Raw genomic sequence first — 14,776 nt, 5'->3', positions numbered from 1 at the left:
AAAATGCGATTAGGGTTCGTTCAGTAATCTGATTTGGAGACCTGTCTGAGAAGGAGAGAAGAGGCCGCGGAAGAGAAGGGTTCGTGAAAAATGCGATTAGGTTAGGTATTTTATTCATCAATTCAACGGCTGTGATAATTCATTCTAGATTAGAATTAGATAATCTAAGGGTCAAGAATCCTATGTTAGTTTTGGGCGGGTGGGTGGGTCGGTTCGGGTGACGGAAGTTTCTATCCGCAACCGACCCAAGATAGGTGGGTTCTGGCGTGCCTCACCCATAGTCGACCCATGCCTAAGTGGGTTGAATCGGGTGCGGGTATTTTTGTTCGGGTACGGGTAGGGTCGGCGGGTTGGGTCGGGTATGTGCAGCCCTAGTTGTTGCTCAACAGAAACTAAATCTCATGGAATGGTTTCCTAGTTTTGATGCGGACAAACAAAGATCTTCACGTTCCACAGTTTGGGTCAAGTTTCCTGGGCTTCCAATGGAATTCTGGATTGAAAAAACTTTACTTGCAATGGGGAAAACTCTAGGATCTCATATTGTGGTTGATAAAAGAACGTTGGCACATGAGTATGGACACTTTGCTTGGGTCCTCATTGATATTGATTTTGCTGAGCTCAATTCCGATGATATGAATGTCACTGTGGGTGAACGTGAGTTTTGTCAACCTTTTGAGATCCTTAAAAGACCTAAATTCTGTTCTAAGTGCAGCATTATTGGGCATTCAGATGGGGAATGTAGGAAGAAACCAAGAGGTGACGCTGTCAAAGCTCCGCAAGTTGCTGCTGATTCGCAACAGGATATTGTTTTAGATAACAACCAACAGCATTGTGAGAACAATGCTGGTACGGAATGGAAAGAAGCTAGGCGAAAGAAAAAGGGAAAGACAGCTCCTTCTATTCCTTTTGTGCCTGAAAAGATTACTCACGTTGGTGAACATACTTCTAATATTATGGCTGATAATGTTTTGTGCATCAGTGACACTGTTGAGTTGGAACAACAGTTGCAGGATAGTTTAGCTCAATCTGAAGCTGTTTTGCGTATGGCATCTGCTGAGGTTGAAAAACACAAGCAAGCCATTCTTACGCATTCAGTATTAGCTAGTAAAGCTAGGTCGTTGAGTACCTCAAGCTTGAATGCTAAGGCAGGGGGGAATGTTGAATTGGCAAGAACTAAACTTCCTCCTCCTGCTAGGATTGATATTACATCCTCGTCCACACCTTTGTGTAATGCTCTTGAAGAAACTTCAGAATTTGTCTCTAACAACAAGTTTAACATCCTAAGTGACAAGGCTGGCAATGATGTATTGGTTTTCAGTAAACTTGGTGAGCTTACAAAACAAGCTAAGAGGCAGCAGATTATAGATATGCAAAACAAATTGAATGCGTTAACTGATCAGGATTCCTTGTCAGACTCGGATGAGGCATTGGGTATTCGTGCACGTAAGGAATCAGTTCCTAAATCCTCCTCAAACTCGGTTAAGCAATTGAAGCTAAATAATAAACTCCAACCCAGAGTTTAATTATGCGGGTTCTTTTTTGGAATATCAATGGTGTTGCGCGTACAGTAGCACATTCTAAGCTTAGGGAGATGATTAGAGATTTCCATCCTGAAGTTTTTGGTCTTGCGGAACCAAAAGTGGCGTGCTCAGCAAATTTTGGGAGGAGGCTAATTTCTGAAGGTTATTCTTCGTTTATTATTAATAATTCTGCTAATTCTGGTATTGCAAATCTTTGGGTTTGTTATAAGGATGGGATTCATGTTTCTGTAGTAAATTCTAGTAAACAAGTTATTACAATTGCGGTTAATGGTGTGTATATCTCTTTTGTGCATGCTAGCTACATTCAAACTACTAGGCGCAGGCTTTGGCAGCAACTAGTTATGCAAGATTCAATTATACCTTGGCTGGTCATAGGTGATTTTAATTGTATTTTGTATTTTGCGTGTTTTTTTTTTTTTTGATAAGTCAAAAATTGTATTGATATGAAAAGAGATATTTACATCATAGAATTTGAGAAAAGAGGTCACAACAAATCCAAAAACTCAAAAACTATTTAAAACGAAAATAAGAAACATTAGGATACTCAATTAAGTTTAACAAAAGAGGACGCCCAACAAAATTGAGTCTCACTCCAGAATCTAAAAAACAACCAGTCTTTGTCATCTTATCAGCTGCAAAATTTGCTTCACGAAACGTATGCACCAATTGAATAGAATCAAACTTGACTTTAGCTTCATACCATCTCTGTCTTGCAAACCACGGTATATTATCCCCTTCCAAAGCAGTTATAACACTCATAGAATCAGTCCTTACAAGCACATCTTTGTAACCCCATTGAACTGCCCAATCTAAGCCAATTAGAATGCTATATAATTCCGCCAAAAAATTAGAAATAACACCAAGGCCAACACACATTGCTCCCTCCACTTCATAAGCTGAATTCCTAGCCACCACTCCAGCTCCGGCCACCCCTGGGTTACCTCTAGAAGCTCCATCACAGCACAACAAGAGTTGATTTTGCATTGGAGGCTGCCAAAGACACTCAACAGGTTCCAACATCTTCACCTTACGACATTTAACTCTGAAAAATCCAATATCTCCAGATCTTCAACCCTGTTAAGCATACACCCCTTCATTCTATCTGAGTATTCATGAATGAATTAAACACACGCTTCTTGAAGAAATTCCAGCAAGGTTTCTTCTTCTCATAAACCATCTTATTCCTTTGAAACCCCAGTTCTGAACGCACCACCAGATTGGAGACAAGCCACAGATCTTTAACCATTCTACTACAACCTTTTGCTTGTTTATTGGAAGCAATCAAGTTATAACAAGATTTAAGATGAAAAATACCTTCCAACCACTGCCACGCACGTTTAGCAGCACTACAGCTCCAGAGAATATGCTCCAAAGACTCCTCCTCAATCTGACACACACAGCATCGAGATGGGAGAGCAATCTTGAATCTACTCTTAACTTTGTCCAGAGTTGCACAAGCTCCCCTAACAAATTTCCAATTCTGAGCTGCTAAAGCCGGGTGCACCACCCTCTTCCACAACAGATTTGCTTCAAGAAGCAAAGGATACTTGCTGCGCACCAAATCCCTTGCAGACCTGACAGAAAACATTCCCTTTAGATCTGGCATCCAAATCCTCTCATCACTGCCCATATGCCTTCTTGGTAAATTCTCCCTAGCCACACCAGCACTTGCAAGGTCACGCATATGCTCTCCCTCCAAATGCCATTGATTCTGCACTATGATATCACTAACTCTCGCACGTCTGTCAAGGTCAGTTCTCTGCAAGACCTCAGCCAAAGTTACAGAACCATACCAAACATCAAAAAATAAAGAAGTTTCCCTACCATCACCTATTAAGGATTTAGTATTGCGCATAATTTCAGTGTGCACCCATCGAATCCCCGGCAAAATTGAAGATTTAACTCCTGCCATCTTCAGACGACCATCTCTACAAGTGTATTTCGACTCCAGAAATCTATCCCAATTCTTCTTAGAAGTTTTAATACTCCACCACAACTTCATGATCAGAGCCTTGTTCATATTACTCAAGCTAGTAAGCCCAAGACCCCCTTCCTTCACCGGACTACAAATCTTGTCATATCCCACCACAAAAGCTTTAGCCAAGTCTGAATCTCCCGACCAAAGAAAATTACGAATAACACGTTCACTTTGCTTAACAAATTTAACAGGCCACCTATACACAGCCATGTTATGAATGGCATAGCTTGCAAGGACAGATTTAATAAGCACTACACGATCCTGAAAGGAAAGCATTTTACCTTTATACACCGAGAGATGATCCTTCAACTTATCCACCACATTACTAATATGACTATATTTCACCCTACCAGGCATCACCTTAACTCCCAAATATCTATCCGGAAAGAAAGTAACACCCATGCCTAAGAAATTAACAATAGCCTGCCTCCTATGCAATGACCCACCTCCAAAATAAATTTTGATGTTCTCCCTACAAACCCTTTGACCAGACGCCTGTTGATAAACCTCAAGCAACCTCAACAAGTTTGTCAGACTCTTCTGATTCCCCTTGCAAAAAATCATAATATCATCAGCAAAAAACAAATGAGTTGGAGCAATACCATTACGCTTCACCATATGAGTCATACACTTATTTTGAAAGAGTTTGGTAATGTTCCTACTAAGAACATCCTCAATCAAAACAAAAATAAGAGGAGAAAGAGGATCCCCCTGACGCAAACCTCTATTAATCTTAAAGAAACCCTCCGGACTACCATTGAGAAGAATAGAAATTCTAGCAGAACTCAGAATATTGTGAATCCAAGTACACCAACCTTCTGAGAACCCATACCTTCAAAAAACCTCCAAAACAAAATGCCAACTAACCGTATCAAAAGCTTGAGAGATATCCAGCTTGAGACCTAAGTTTTCATCCTTTCTTTTAATGTGCAACTCATTAACCAATTCAGAAGCCAAACTAATATTCTCATGAATGTTCCTCCCTTTCATAAACGCCACCTGCTCCTCCGAGACCAACTTATCCAAGACTTTACCAAGTCTAGTTGCTAGAATTTTGGTAAAAATTTTGAAGAAAAAATTACTTAGACCAATTGGCCTATATTTCTTCAAATTATCAGCCCCTCTCACCTTAGCCAGCAGAAGAATGAGACTAGAATTAGCCCCATTAAGAATAACTTTGGAACTCCAACAATATATAATAGCCTTCTCTAAGTCCTCATGAATTAAATCCCAACAATGCCTATAAAAACACCCTGAGAAACCATCTGGACCTGGAGCACTATCCGCATTCAAATCAAAAACCGCTCCTTTAATTTCATCTAAAGAAGGAATAGAATCCAACATCAGCCTTTCCTCATGAGAGATTGAATTATGCTCATACCCAAACAAACTATCCTCAATCGGCTCATCCACTCCATTGAACTTGTTTTCATAATAAGAAACAACATGGTCTCTTAACTGGTCCGGCTCCTTAATAATACACCCCTCCTCATTCACCAACTCCGAAATTGTGTTAGAACTTCTACGAGTCCTAATTGAACTATGAAAATAAGAAGAATTACTCGAACCCTCCAAAATCCATTTATTTCGAGATTTTTGCTTCAACATAATATGTAACGCATCCTTTATCTCATTTTGCTTGAAAGTGTCAAATGGGTCTTCATCAGAATTCCTACTAGCCACTTCAAACCTCAATTGAGCCTGTCTTAGCCTTGCATTCACATTACCAAACACCTGTTGATTCCACACTTTCATAGCCACCTTCAATCTCTTTAGCTTGAAGGGAAAAACAAAATCAGGATTACCATACACCGGGGCACTCCAAGAAGCTTCAACCATTCTCATAAAATCTGAATGCGTAAACCACATCTTATGAATTCTGAAAGGAGCACGTTTCGGTCTAGAAGCCACAAAAGAATAACCAATAAGAGTCGAATGATCAGAAACTTCCCTAGGAAGAGCTTTACACCTCCAATTCGAAAACTTATTTAACCAAGGCTCATTGATAATGGCACGATACAGCTTACTAATAATTCTTCTCCCTCCCAACTGACCATTAGTCCAAGTGAATTTAGAACCCAAAGAATCAGCCTCAAAAAGACCATTATCCTCCATCCAATCACTGAACTCATTAATACTAGAAGAAATTACCTCTCTACCTCCTTTTTTCTCCTCATTGCGAAGAACACAATTAAAATCTCTAATTACCAGTCAAGGAGTAGTAGTATCTACCGCATCTAGTTGACACCATAATCTTCTTCTATACACCTGAATATAACTTGCATGAACACAAGAAACAAAGACTCCTTCAGTTTTCACCATAACAGCTTGTCTTGTGCTATTTAGCACCACTGGCTCTTCAATATCCTCACTCCAAAGTATCCAAAGATTACCAATAGAACTAGAATAAGAATTATGAATTGCTTTTTTAACAAAACCATCTAAATTTAGACGAAGCATCACACCATCAGCATATGGAATTTTCGGCTCAGAAATACAAATGATAACCGTCCTAAACTCCCTAACTAATTCACGCAGCTTCAAACCAGCCTCCAACTTCGACACCCCATTGACATTCCAATATAGAAATCTCATTGGAAACCAAGCAGATTTGATTTAGAAGATAACTTAGGATTCTTAGGCGGAACCCTCTTTTCAATAACTGGAGAGAAACCTTTGCGCACTCTAATACCCAAATCATTCACCTCAGTGTCCGAGTCAGACTTGGATTCTGAAGTTTTATGTTGGCTAGAACTGTGCACATGCTGTGCACTCTTAGCACTATGCGAATTCTGAGAAGAACTTTGCTGAGAACTAGCTAGATTCGGAACACGCCCTGGCTTCCTAATTTGTTTTGGTTTCTCAACTGGAATCTCCGACCATCTAGCCCCCTTGACACCAGCTGAGGCTCTCTCTGGAGTTAGCTCCCCATCTGAATTCTCTTCCTCTTCTTGATCCGAAAGCTGCATTGTTTTGCCTAGACCCAACTCAGCTGTCAACAAATCAAATTTATTCGTGGTAACCACCACATTACTCTCCACCAAAGCATTACACATAGGTGTATCCACCAAAACTGTATCCATAAAAGGAGCAGGAGACTCATTGACAGAATGCTTATCATTACTAGAGAGATTAGTTCTTGCCAATTCATCTCTCGTTCCTGACTTAGCTGCAATTGTGGCGTCCTTTACCAACAATCTGTTAGCTAATGCACGTTTCGCACTGAGTGCCTGCTTAGCTGCCTCAACAGCTCCAGACACTTCACGAAGTTGTGCTTCAGCATCCGCCAACACTCCCTCAAGATGTGAAGTATCTTCCATACTCACCGCATTCTCCCCAACAGTAACCACATCATCAACCTCCTCACCAGCTATAGCATTCACCCCTTCACCTTGCGCTGTAACCCCAATGCTAGCATCAGTTGCAACTACACCAGCTTCAGCAGACTTGTCAATACCACTTGTGCCTTCCTGATTATTATGCTTCTTACGATTACGTGATCGCTTTCTACCCTTAGCAGCTTGCCAATCCTGATCATTCTCTAAATCCTTCTCCTTGCCTTCTGAGGTTTCATCTGGTTTCGGCTTCCTCCTGCATTCACTTTCATTGTGTCCAATAATGTTACAATGTAGGCAAAATTTAGGATGCTTCGGAATCTCTACATATTGCCAAAAAGTCCTACCTCCAGTCGTAAGTAGAATTCTACTAGGAATGTGTTTTGCAAAATCTACATCCACTAGGATTGACGCATAACTGCCAAACTCTAAATTTAGGGTTCTTTGGTCTACCACAATCGGATTACCAACAGCTTTCCCTATTGATAACAATGATCTCTCTGTCCACAATTCTGCATGAAGCCCCGGAAGATGAACCCATACAGCTGCATGGGAAGTATTTTGTCTTTCTGGATCAAACCCTGGGTACAACTCCATCAAAAGTAACTCCTGTTGATTCACAAACCACTTCTTGTTACGGATTCTAGCCTTTGTTTTTTCATCACGCAACATAACAACAAAGAAACCCTTACTCATAGACATAAACCTAACAGTATTAGGGTTCAACTGCCATTGAGTTACCAAGTTTTTCTTCACGTCAAGAAACTTTAGACCCGTAAAATTGAGCCTTGCTATAAAACTATACTCAAAAGGCTTGCAACCTTCTTGATAAAACTATGATGGGATTACCAAAGATGGTTCTCCATTGATTAACGTTGGGTTTGGTAAACTACTAACATCTACTGCCGTAGGCTGCAAAGTTTGACGTGTTCTTACCTTCTCAGCAAAAGTTTGGGTTGATGATTCATTCATAACAGCTAAAACAGTACCTTCAACCATCATTAAACCTAATGATTGAAGGAAAAAATTGTAAAAAAAACGCTCAAAACCCTAGGAACCACGTCTGGTTTTCTCTCTCATGTATTTTGCGTTTGAATGAGAAGAAAGGTGGCTTGGAAATAAGATCGTTTGTTATTGATGATTTCAAAGATTGGATGGATGACAATGATCTTTTTGAATCAGATTCCTTGGGCAGCAAATTCACTTGGTGTAATAGGAAATCTGGTACTAGGCGTATTATTAGTAAGTTGGATCGTGCAATTATTAATGCGGCTTGGCTTGCTAAATTTGAGAATTGGCGGTGTAAAGCTCTTCCTAGGGAAGTTTCCGACCATTATACTCTTCTTGGTTATACTTTTTCTGTTCCTAGGCCTTGTCGAGCTCCTTTTCGTGTTCAAAAGATGTGGTTTTTACATGGGGATTTTCTTCGGATGGTCAATGAGAGTTGGACTTTGTCTGTTCATGGTTCTCCTGATTTTATTTTACCTTATAAATTGAAGCGTCTGAAGATTGCAATGAAAGATTGGAATCTGAGGATTTTTGGTAATGTGAATTCTCGTTTGAAGCAAGATCAACTTCGTTTTGAAACAGCAGCTCTTATTTCAGACGAGGACCCTAGTAATACTGCTAAACTTAATGCAATGAAGGATGCTATGAAAACTTTAGGTGATACTCGTTTGTAACAGATAACTATGCTCAAGAAAAAGTATAGGAACAAATGGTTGGTGGAGGGTTCAAGTAATTCCAGTTTCTTTCATAATAGTATTAGAATTTGAAAAAGTTCTAATACTATCTCGGAACTTGTTGATATGAATGGGACTTGTTTGACTAATTATGAGCAGCTTCGTAATCATGTAGTTCAGTTCTATGAAGATAAGTTCAATGGCCAAGATCTGGTGATAGAAGGTGATTTATTTGATTTTGAGCATGCTTCAATTTCTGTTGAGGAGAGCAAAGCCATGGATATGATTCCTTCCCCGGAAGAAATTAAGCAAGCTGTTTTTGATCTGAGTGCGGATAGTGCCCCAAGGCCGGATGGTTTCTCTGGTTGTTTCTATCGTCATTGTTGGGATATTATTCATGATGATTAACCAAGGCCATTATTCATTGTTGGAATGCGGGTAGTATTCCAAATGGTGTTAATTCATCTTTTATCATCTTGCTGGCTAAGGTAAGGGGTGCTAATACTCTTCGAAATTTCAGACCAATTGGTCTTAGTAATTTTTTCTTCAAAATTTTTACTAAGATCCTAGCTACTAGACTTGGTACAATTTTGGATAAGCTTGTGTCTGAAGAGCAGGTAACCTTCATGAAAGGGAGAAATATTCATGAGAATATTAGCTTGGCGTCGGAAATGGTTAATGAGTTGCATTATAAATGCAAGGATGGCAACATTGGCCTTAAACTTGATATTTCTCAAGCTTTTGACACGGTAAATTGGGCTTTTGTGCTTGAAGTTTTCCGTAAGTATGGTTTTTCTGAAAATTGGTGTGCTTGGATTTTTAATATCTTGCAGTCTGCTAGAATTTTTGTCATTTTGAATGGTAGTCCGGAAGGTTACTTCAAAATTAACAGAGGTTTGCGTCAAGGTGATCCCCTCTCCCCTTTGATTTTTGTCTTGATTGAGGATGTTCTTAGCAGAAATATTACGAAGCTTTTTCGTGATAAAAAGATGACGCCCATGGTAACTAGAGGTGGTATTTATCCTACTCACCTTTTCTTTGTTGATGGCATAATGATTTTTTGTAAAGGTAATTCCAAAAGTCTTCATAATCTTGTAGACTTGTTGGGAAGATATCAGCGTGCTTCAGGTCAGACTGTTTGTCGACAAAAGAGTAAGATTTATTATGGTGGTGGTTCTTCGAGTTGGTGTAATTATATTGCATCTTATTTGGGGATGAGTGTAGCTACTTTTCCGGACCGCTATTTGGGAGTTTAAATTATGCCAGGTATTGTTCGATATCGCCATATTAGCAATGTTGTTGAAAAGATTAAAATTCAGCTTGCTGGTTGGAGAGGGAGGTTATTATCTTTTCATGACCGCATTTTTCTTGTTAAATCAGTCATTGCCAGTTATTACATTCATAATATGGCTATTTATAAGTGGCCTCGTAAGTTTATTCTTCAATGTGAGAGGGCTATCGGTAACTTTATTTGGTCTGGTGATTCGAACATTAATCGTGTTGTGGTAGTGGCTTTTGATAAAATTTGTTGCCCTTTTGAGGAGGGGGTCTCGGAATAACTCGTATGGCCACTATGAAAAAAGCTCTTATTATGAAACTTTGGTGGAAGATTCGTAATTCTACAAAGAAGTGGGCTCTTTTCCTAAAGGCAAAATTATTTGATCGTAAGGGTTGTATTAAGCATTCAGGGGTTAAATCTTCTATTTTTCCTGGTTTAAGGAGTGTGTATAATTGTGTGGAAAAGAATACTAAGGTCTTAATTGGTGATGGATAGAATGTCAACTAAGAAGAAAGCACAATCTCCTATTAAGCTTGTTCCGGGTGGTAATTATGCTTCAGATGAAAATTGAGAGGATTATGACTATGATGAAACCTATGATGATTATGAAGATGTTTACAAGGAGTCTTATGGAGACTATGATTTAACTCAATTTATTGCTGGTCTCATTCCCAAGAAGAAGAAATTTAGAGTTGGAAATAAGGGACGAAAACGTTTTTAATTTTCTAGTTTTCTTCTTTTTGCATGTTTTTTCGTGTTTAGGAGATTATTTTATGAGTTTTTAGAGTTTTTTGCCTCTTTGGTTTATGGGGGTGGGGAGGCCTAGAGCCTCCAATTTTGTAATTCTTGTAATTACGTTTTTTTGCTTTAATAAACCATTTTGACCTAGCAAAAAAAAAATCTTAATTGGTGATGGTAGAGATACTTCTCTTTATTATGACATTTGGTTTGATAAGACTAGTATTGCTGAGATGCTAAATGATTATTCTCTAGATGCAACAACTAGAGTTAGTGATATTTTAAAGGATGGCCTTTGGGATATTCCTGAAATTCACCTGCAATACTTGATGGCTGCTGGTCTGGAGTTGAATAGGATGCCAATTCCTATGGGTGGAGCTGATGTTAGGGTATGGATGTCGGAGTTGAAGGGTGAGTTCAGCGTTAAGTCTGCAACTGAGTTAATTCGGCAGAAGTATTCTCGGCTAGAAGGTACGCAACTTCTGTGGAGAAAATAAGTTCATCCTGTTCTTGCTGCTCAGAACTGGAAATTCTTGCGTGGAGCATGTGCTACGTATGACCTTATCAGGCGCAGGTTCAAGATTTCTCTTGCTAACAAATGCTGCCTGTGTGGTGTTCAAGAGGAAACTCTTACTCATGTTTTATATGAGTGTTTCTTTGCTACAAGGGCCTGGAATTGGCTAGCTGATGTGTTCAATTTACAACCTAATGCTAACCTTATTGTTTCTTTTAAAGCAGCAAATGGTAGGAGTCATATTGTCCATGATCTGTGGCTTATTGCCAACCTTGTTCTTAGGTCGGAGCTATGGCAGTTGCGGAACAAGGCGGTATTCGAGGATAAAAAGCCTAATTGGAGTATCTTTCATAAGCGCGTTCTGAAGTTGATTCAAGATTATTCAATTCGACTCAAGGGTCATATGAACAATAGTGCTGATGATGTTGTTCTTCTGAACTATTTTCGAGTTCAGCACCGTAGTGTGAAGTGGCATCAACCTGTGGCTTGTTATTGGCTACCGCCTGAGGCTAATGAATTACAAGTTTGTTGTGATGGAGCGGCGAGAGGTAACCCTGGCGTTGCCGGTGCAGGTGTAGTAGCTAGGGATGAGTATTGTTCAGTTCTTGGTGCTATGAGTATTGGGCTAGGAGTCACGACGAATTATTTAGCGGAATTGTATGGCATTATTGTTGGTTTGGAGTGGTCTATGCAATGGGGTTTTTCTCGTATTTGTATACGGTCTGATTCTATGGGAGTTGTTGAATCTTTAAAGAATAATTTAATTCCTTGGTTTGCGAGGAATAGATGGATTATGATCTGTAGACACTATACGTCTATACGTTTCATTCACACTTTTAGGGAGGCGAATTTTTCAGCTGATGCACTGGCAAAGCAGGGTTGTTTATTGAGTAATAAAGTGGGAGTACACTATAATGGGAAACCACCTTTCTTAATTTCTATTGAACATCCTAATGTTGATTATTTTCGGTTCAGATAGTTTCAAGTTTTTGGGGTTGCTGTAACCTATTTTCTTGTAAACTATTTCTTGTAAATTTTGTTACCTATTAATACAAATTTTTGACTTATCAAAAAAAAAATGGTCTATGAAAAGAAGAAGCCTTGCTGGACTTTCTTCAAAAAACGTGTGTTTAACCTCATTCATGAGTATTCGGCTAGAATGACAGGTTATATGTTCAACAAGGTAGAAGATCTTGAGATTCTGAATTTTTTCAGAGTTAAATGTCGTAGGGTGAAGATGTTAGAGCCTGTTGAGTGTTTTTGGCAACCTCCTATGCACAATCAGCTCTTACTGTGCTGTGACGGTGCCTCTAGAGGCAATCCAGGGATGGCGGGAGCGGGTGTGGTGGCGAGAAATTCTGCTTGTGAAGTGGTTGGGGCGATGTGTGTTGGTCTTGGAATTATTTCCAATTATATGGCGGAGTTGTATAGCATTCTGATTGGTTTAGAATGGGCAGTTCAATGGGGATACCGGGATGTTCTAGTGCGGACTGATTCATCAAGTGTCATAACAACTTTGAAAGGGGATTCTATTCCTTGGTTTGCTAGACAGCGATGGTATGATGTAAAGGGCATGTTTGATTCTATAAATTTTGTGCACACGTACCGTGAAGCCAATTTCGCAGCTGACAAGATGGCGAAGACTGGTTGCTTATTAGATAATGGAGTGAGACTCACTTTTGTTGGTCGTCCTGATTTGTTAAACTCAATTGATTTCCCATATGTTTCCTATTTTCGATTGAAATAGTATTTTGAGTTTTTGGGGTTGCTGTGACCTCTTTTCTCATGTACTATCTTGTAAATAACAATTTTCTTTAATACAATTTTTTGACTTATCAAAAAAAAAAAATCTCTCTTTCTATTTGATTCAAGATAGATGAAATTTGTTAGGATTTGGATTAGTTCTTCTTTGTCTTTCATCCTTCTTCTATTGTGAAATTTGCCTTCCTTCATATTTTCTTGAATCAACATACATAGAAATGCAATTTTTACTTGACGTAATGCTTTAGGACATATTATTTGTGATTACAATACATTTTTAAAACTTTTCATGTTAAAGATGAGTTTATCTAGTTTACGATTTAGTCTCAGTAATCAATTTCCGACTTGTAGACTTTTTTGAGTTAACGTATATAAAATTCAAAATTTTATGAACTCTTTCATTTGTGTTGGCTTTGTCTTTCTATTTGATTCAAGATACATGAAATTTGTTAGGATTTGGATTAGTTATGCATGGTCTTTCATCCTTCTTCTATTGTGAAATTTAACTTCCTTCAAATTTTCTTGAATCAACGTACATAGAAATGCAATTTTTACTAGACGTAATGCCTTAGAACATATTATTTGTGACTACAATACATTTTTCAAACTTTTTCTGTTAAAGATGAGTTTATCTCGTTTAAAATTTAGTCTCAGAAATCAGCTCCCGACTTATAACGAAGTGTGTATACTTTTTTGAGTTAACGTACATAAATTCAACATTTTTATGAACTCTTTATTTTTGTATTGGCTTTGTCTTTCAATTTGATTCAAATAGATGAAATTTGTTAGAATTTGGGTTAGTTCTAACTGGTCTTTCATCCTTCTTCTATTGTGAAATTTGACTTCCTTCATATATTTTGTAATCAATGTATATAGAAATGCAATTTTTACTAGACGTAATGCCTTATAACATATTATTTGTGATTACAATACATTTTCAAACTTTTTATGTTAAAGATGGGTTTATCTAGTTTACGATTTAGTCTCAGAAATCAATTTCCGACTTGTAGAATTTTTTGAGTTAACGTATATAAAATTCAAAATTTTATGAACTCTTTCATTTGTGTTGGCTTTGTGTTTCTATTTGATTCTAGATAGATGAAATTTATTAGGATTTGGATTAGTTCTTCTTGGTCTTTCATCCTTCTTCTATTGTGAAATTTGACTTCCTTCATATTTTCTTGAATCAACGTACATAGAAATGCAATTTTTACTAGACGTAATGCCTTATAACATATTATTTGTGACTACAATACATTTTTCAAACTTTTTCTGTTAAAGATGAGTTTATATAGTTTACAATTTAGTTTCAGAAATCAATTTCAGACATATAACGAAGTGTGTATACTTTTTTGAGTTAACGTACATAAATTCAACATTTTTATGAACTCTTTCTTTTTGTGCTGGCTTTGTCTTTCTATTTGATTCAAGATAGATTAAATTTGTTAGGATTTGTATTTTTTTTTTTGCTAAGTCAAGAAAATATATTGTTAAAAAAATATTTACAAGATAGGTGAAGGAGAAAAGGGGACAAAGTGACCCCTAAAAAACTCCTAAAACCTATTTAAAACGATAATAAATTACATTTGGAAACTCAATTGAACTTAAGAAAACTGGTCGACCTTGAAAGTGAAAACCAACCTCATCCTCTAATAAACAACCACGTTTTGCCATGGCATCAGCTGCAAAATTTGCCTCCCTAAAAGGATGTTCAAAACGAATTGAACCATATAAACCTTTAACTTCCATCCATCTTTGCCTAGCAAACCAAGGAACGTTATCTTCTGCCAAAGCCTTCAACACACTTGTAGAATCTGATCTAATAACAATGCAAGCATACCCCCACTGAACTGCCCACTCCATACCCACAATAATACCATACAATTCAGCCAAATAATTAGAAGTAACTCCCAAGCCAATACACATTGCACCAACCACTTCAGAATTT

At 38.1% G+C, this 14,776-nt stretch overlaps 1 protein-coding gene across 1 annotated transcript; it reads right to left on the bottom strand.

The window, feature by feature from the left end:
- Positions 1–2,634: 2,634 nt before the first annotated feature.
- LOC113324503 lies at positions 2,635–6,114 on the bottom strand. Its single transcript, XM_026572826.1, has 5 exons — positions 5,788–6,114; positions 5,540–5,688; positions 4,782–5,419; positions 4,387–4,565; positions 2,635–4,068 (listed from the first exon to the last, which is right to left on the bottom strand). Exons 1-5 carry the CDS (start codon positions 6,112–6,114, stop codon positions 2,635–2,637), a joined length of 2,727 nt encoding a protein of 908 aa, XP_026428611.1.
- Positions 6,115–14,776: the final 8,662 nt, after the last annotated feature.

The sequence above is a fragment of the Papaver somniferum genome, chromosome 11 (assembly GCF_003573695.1).
Source record: "Papaver somniferum cultivar HN1 chromosome 11, ASM357369v1, whole genome shotgun sequence".
Lineage (NCBI taxonomy): Eukaryota > Viridiplantae > Streptophyta > Magnoliopsida > Ranunculales > Papaveraceae > Papaver > Papaver somniferum.
Note: the sequence above shows the minus strand (reverse complement) of the source record. Positions and strands in the feature narration are given on the sequence as shown.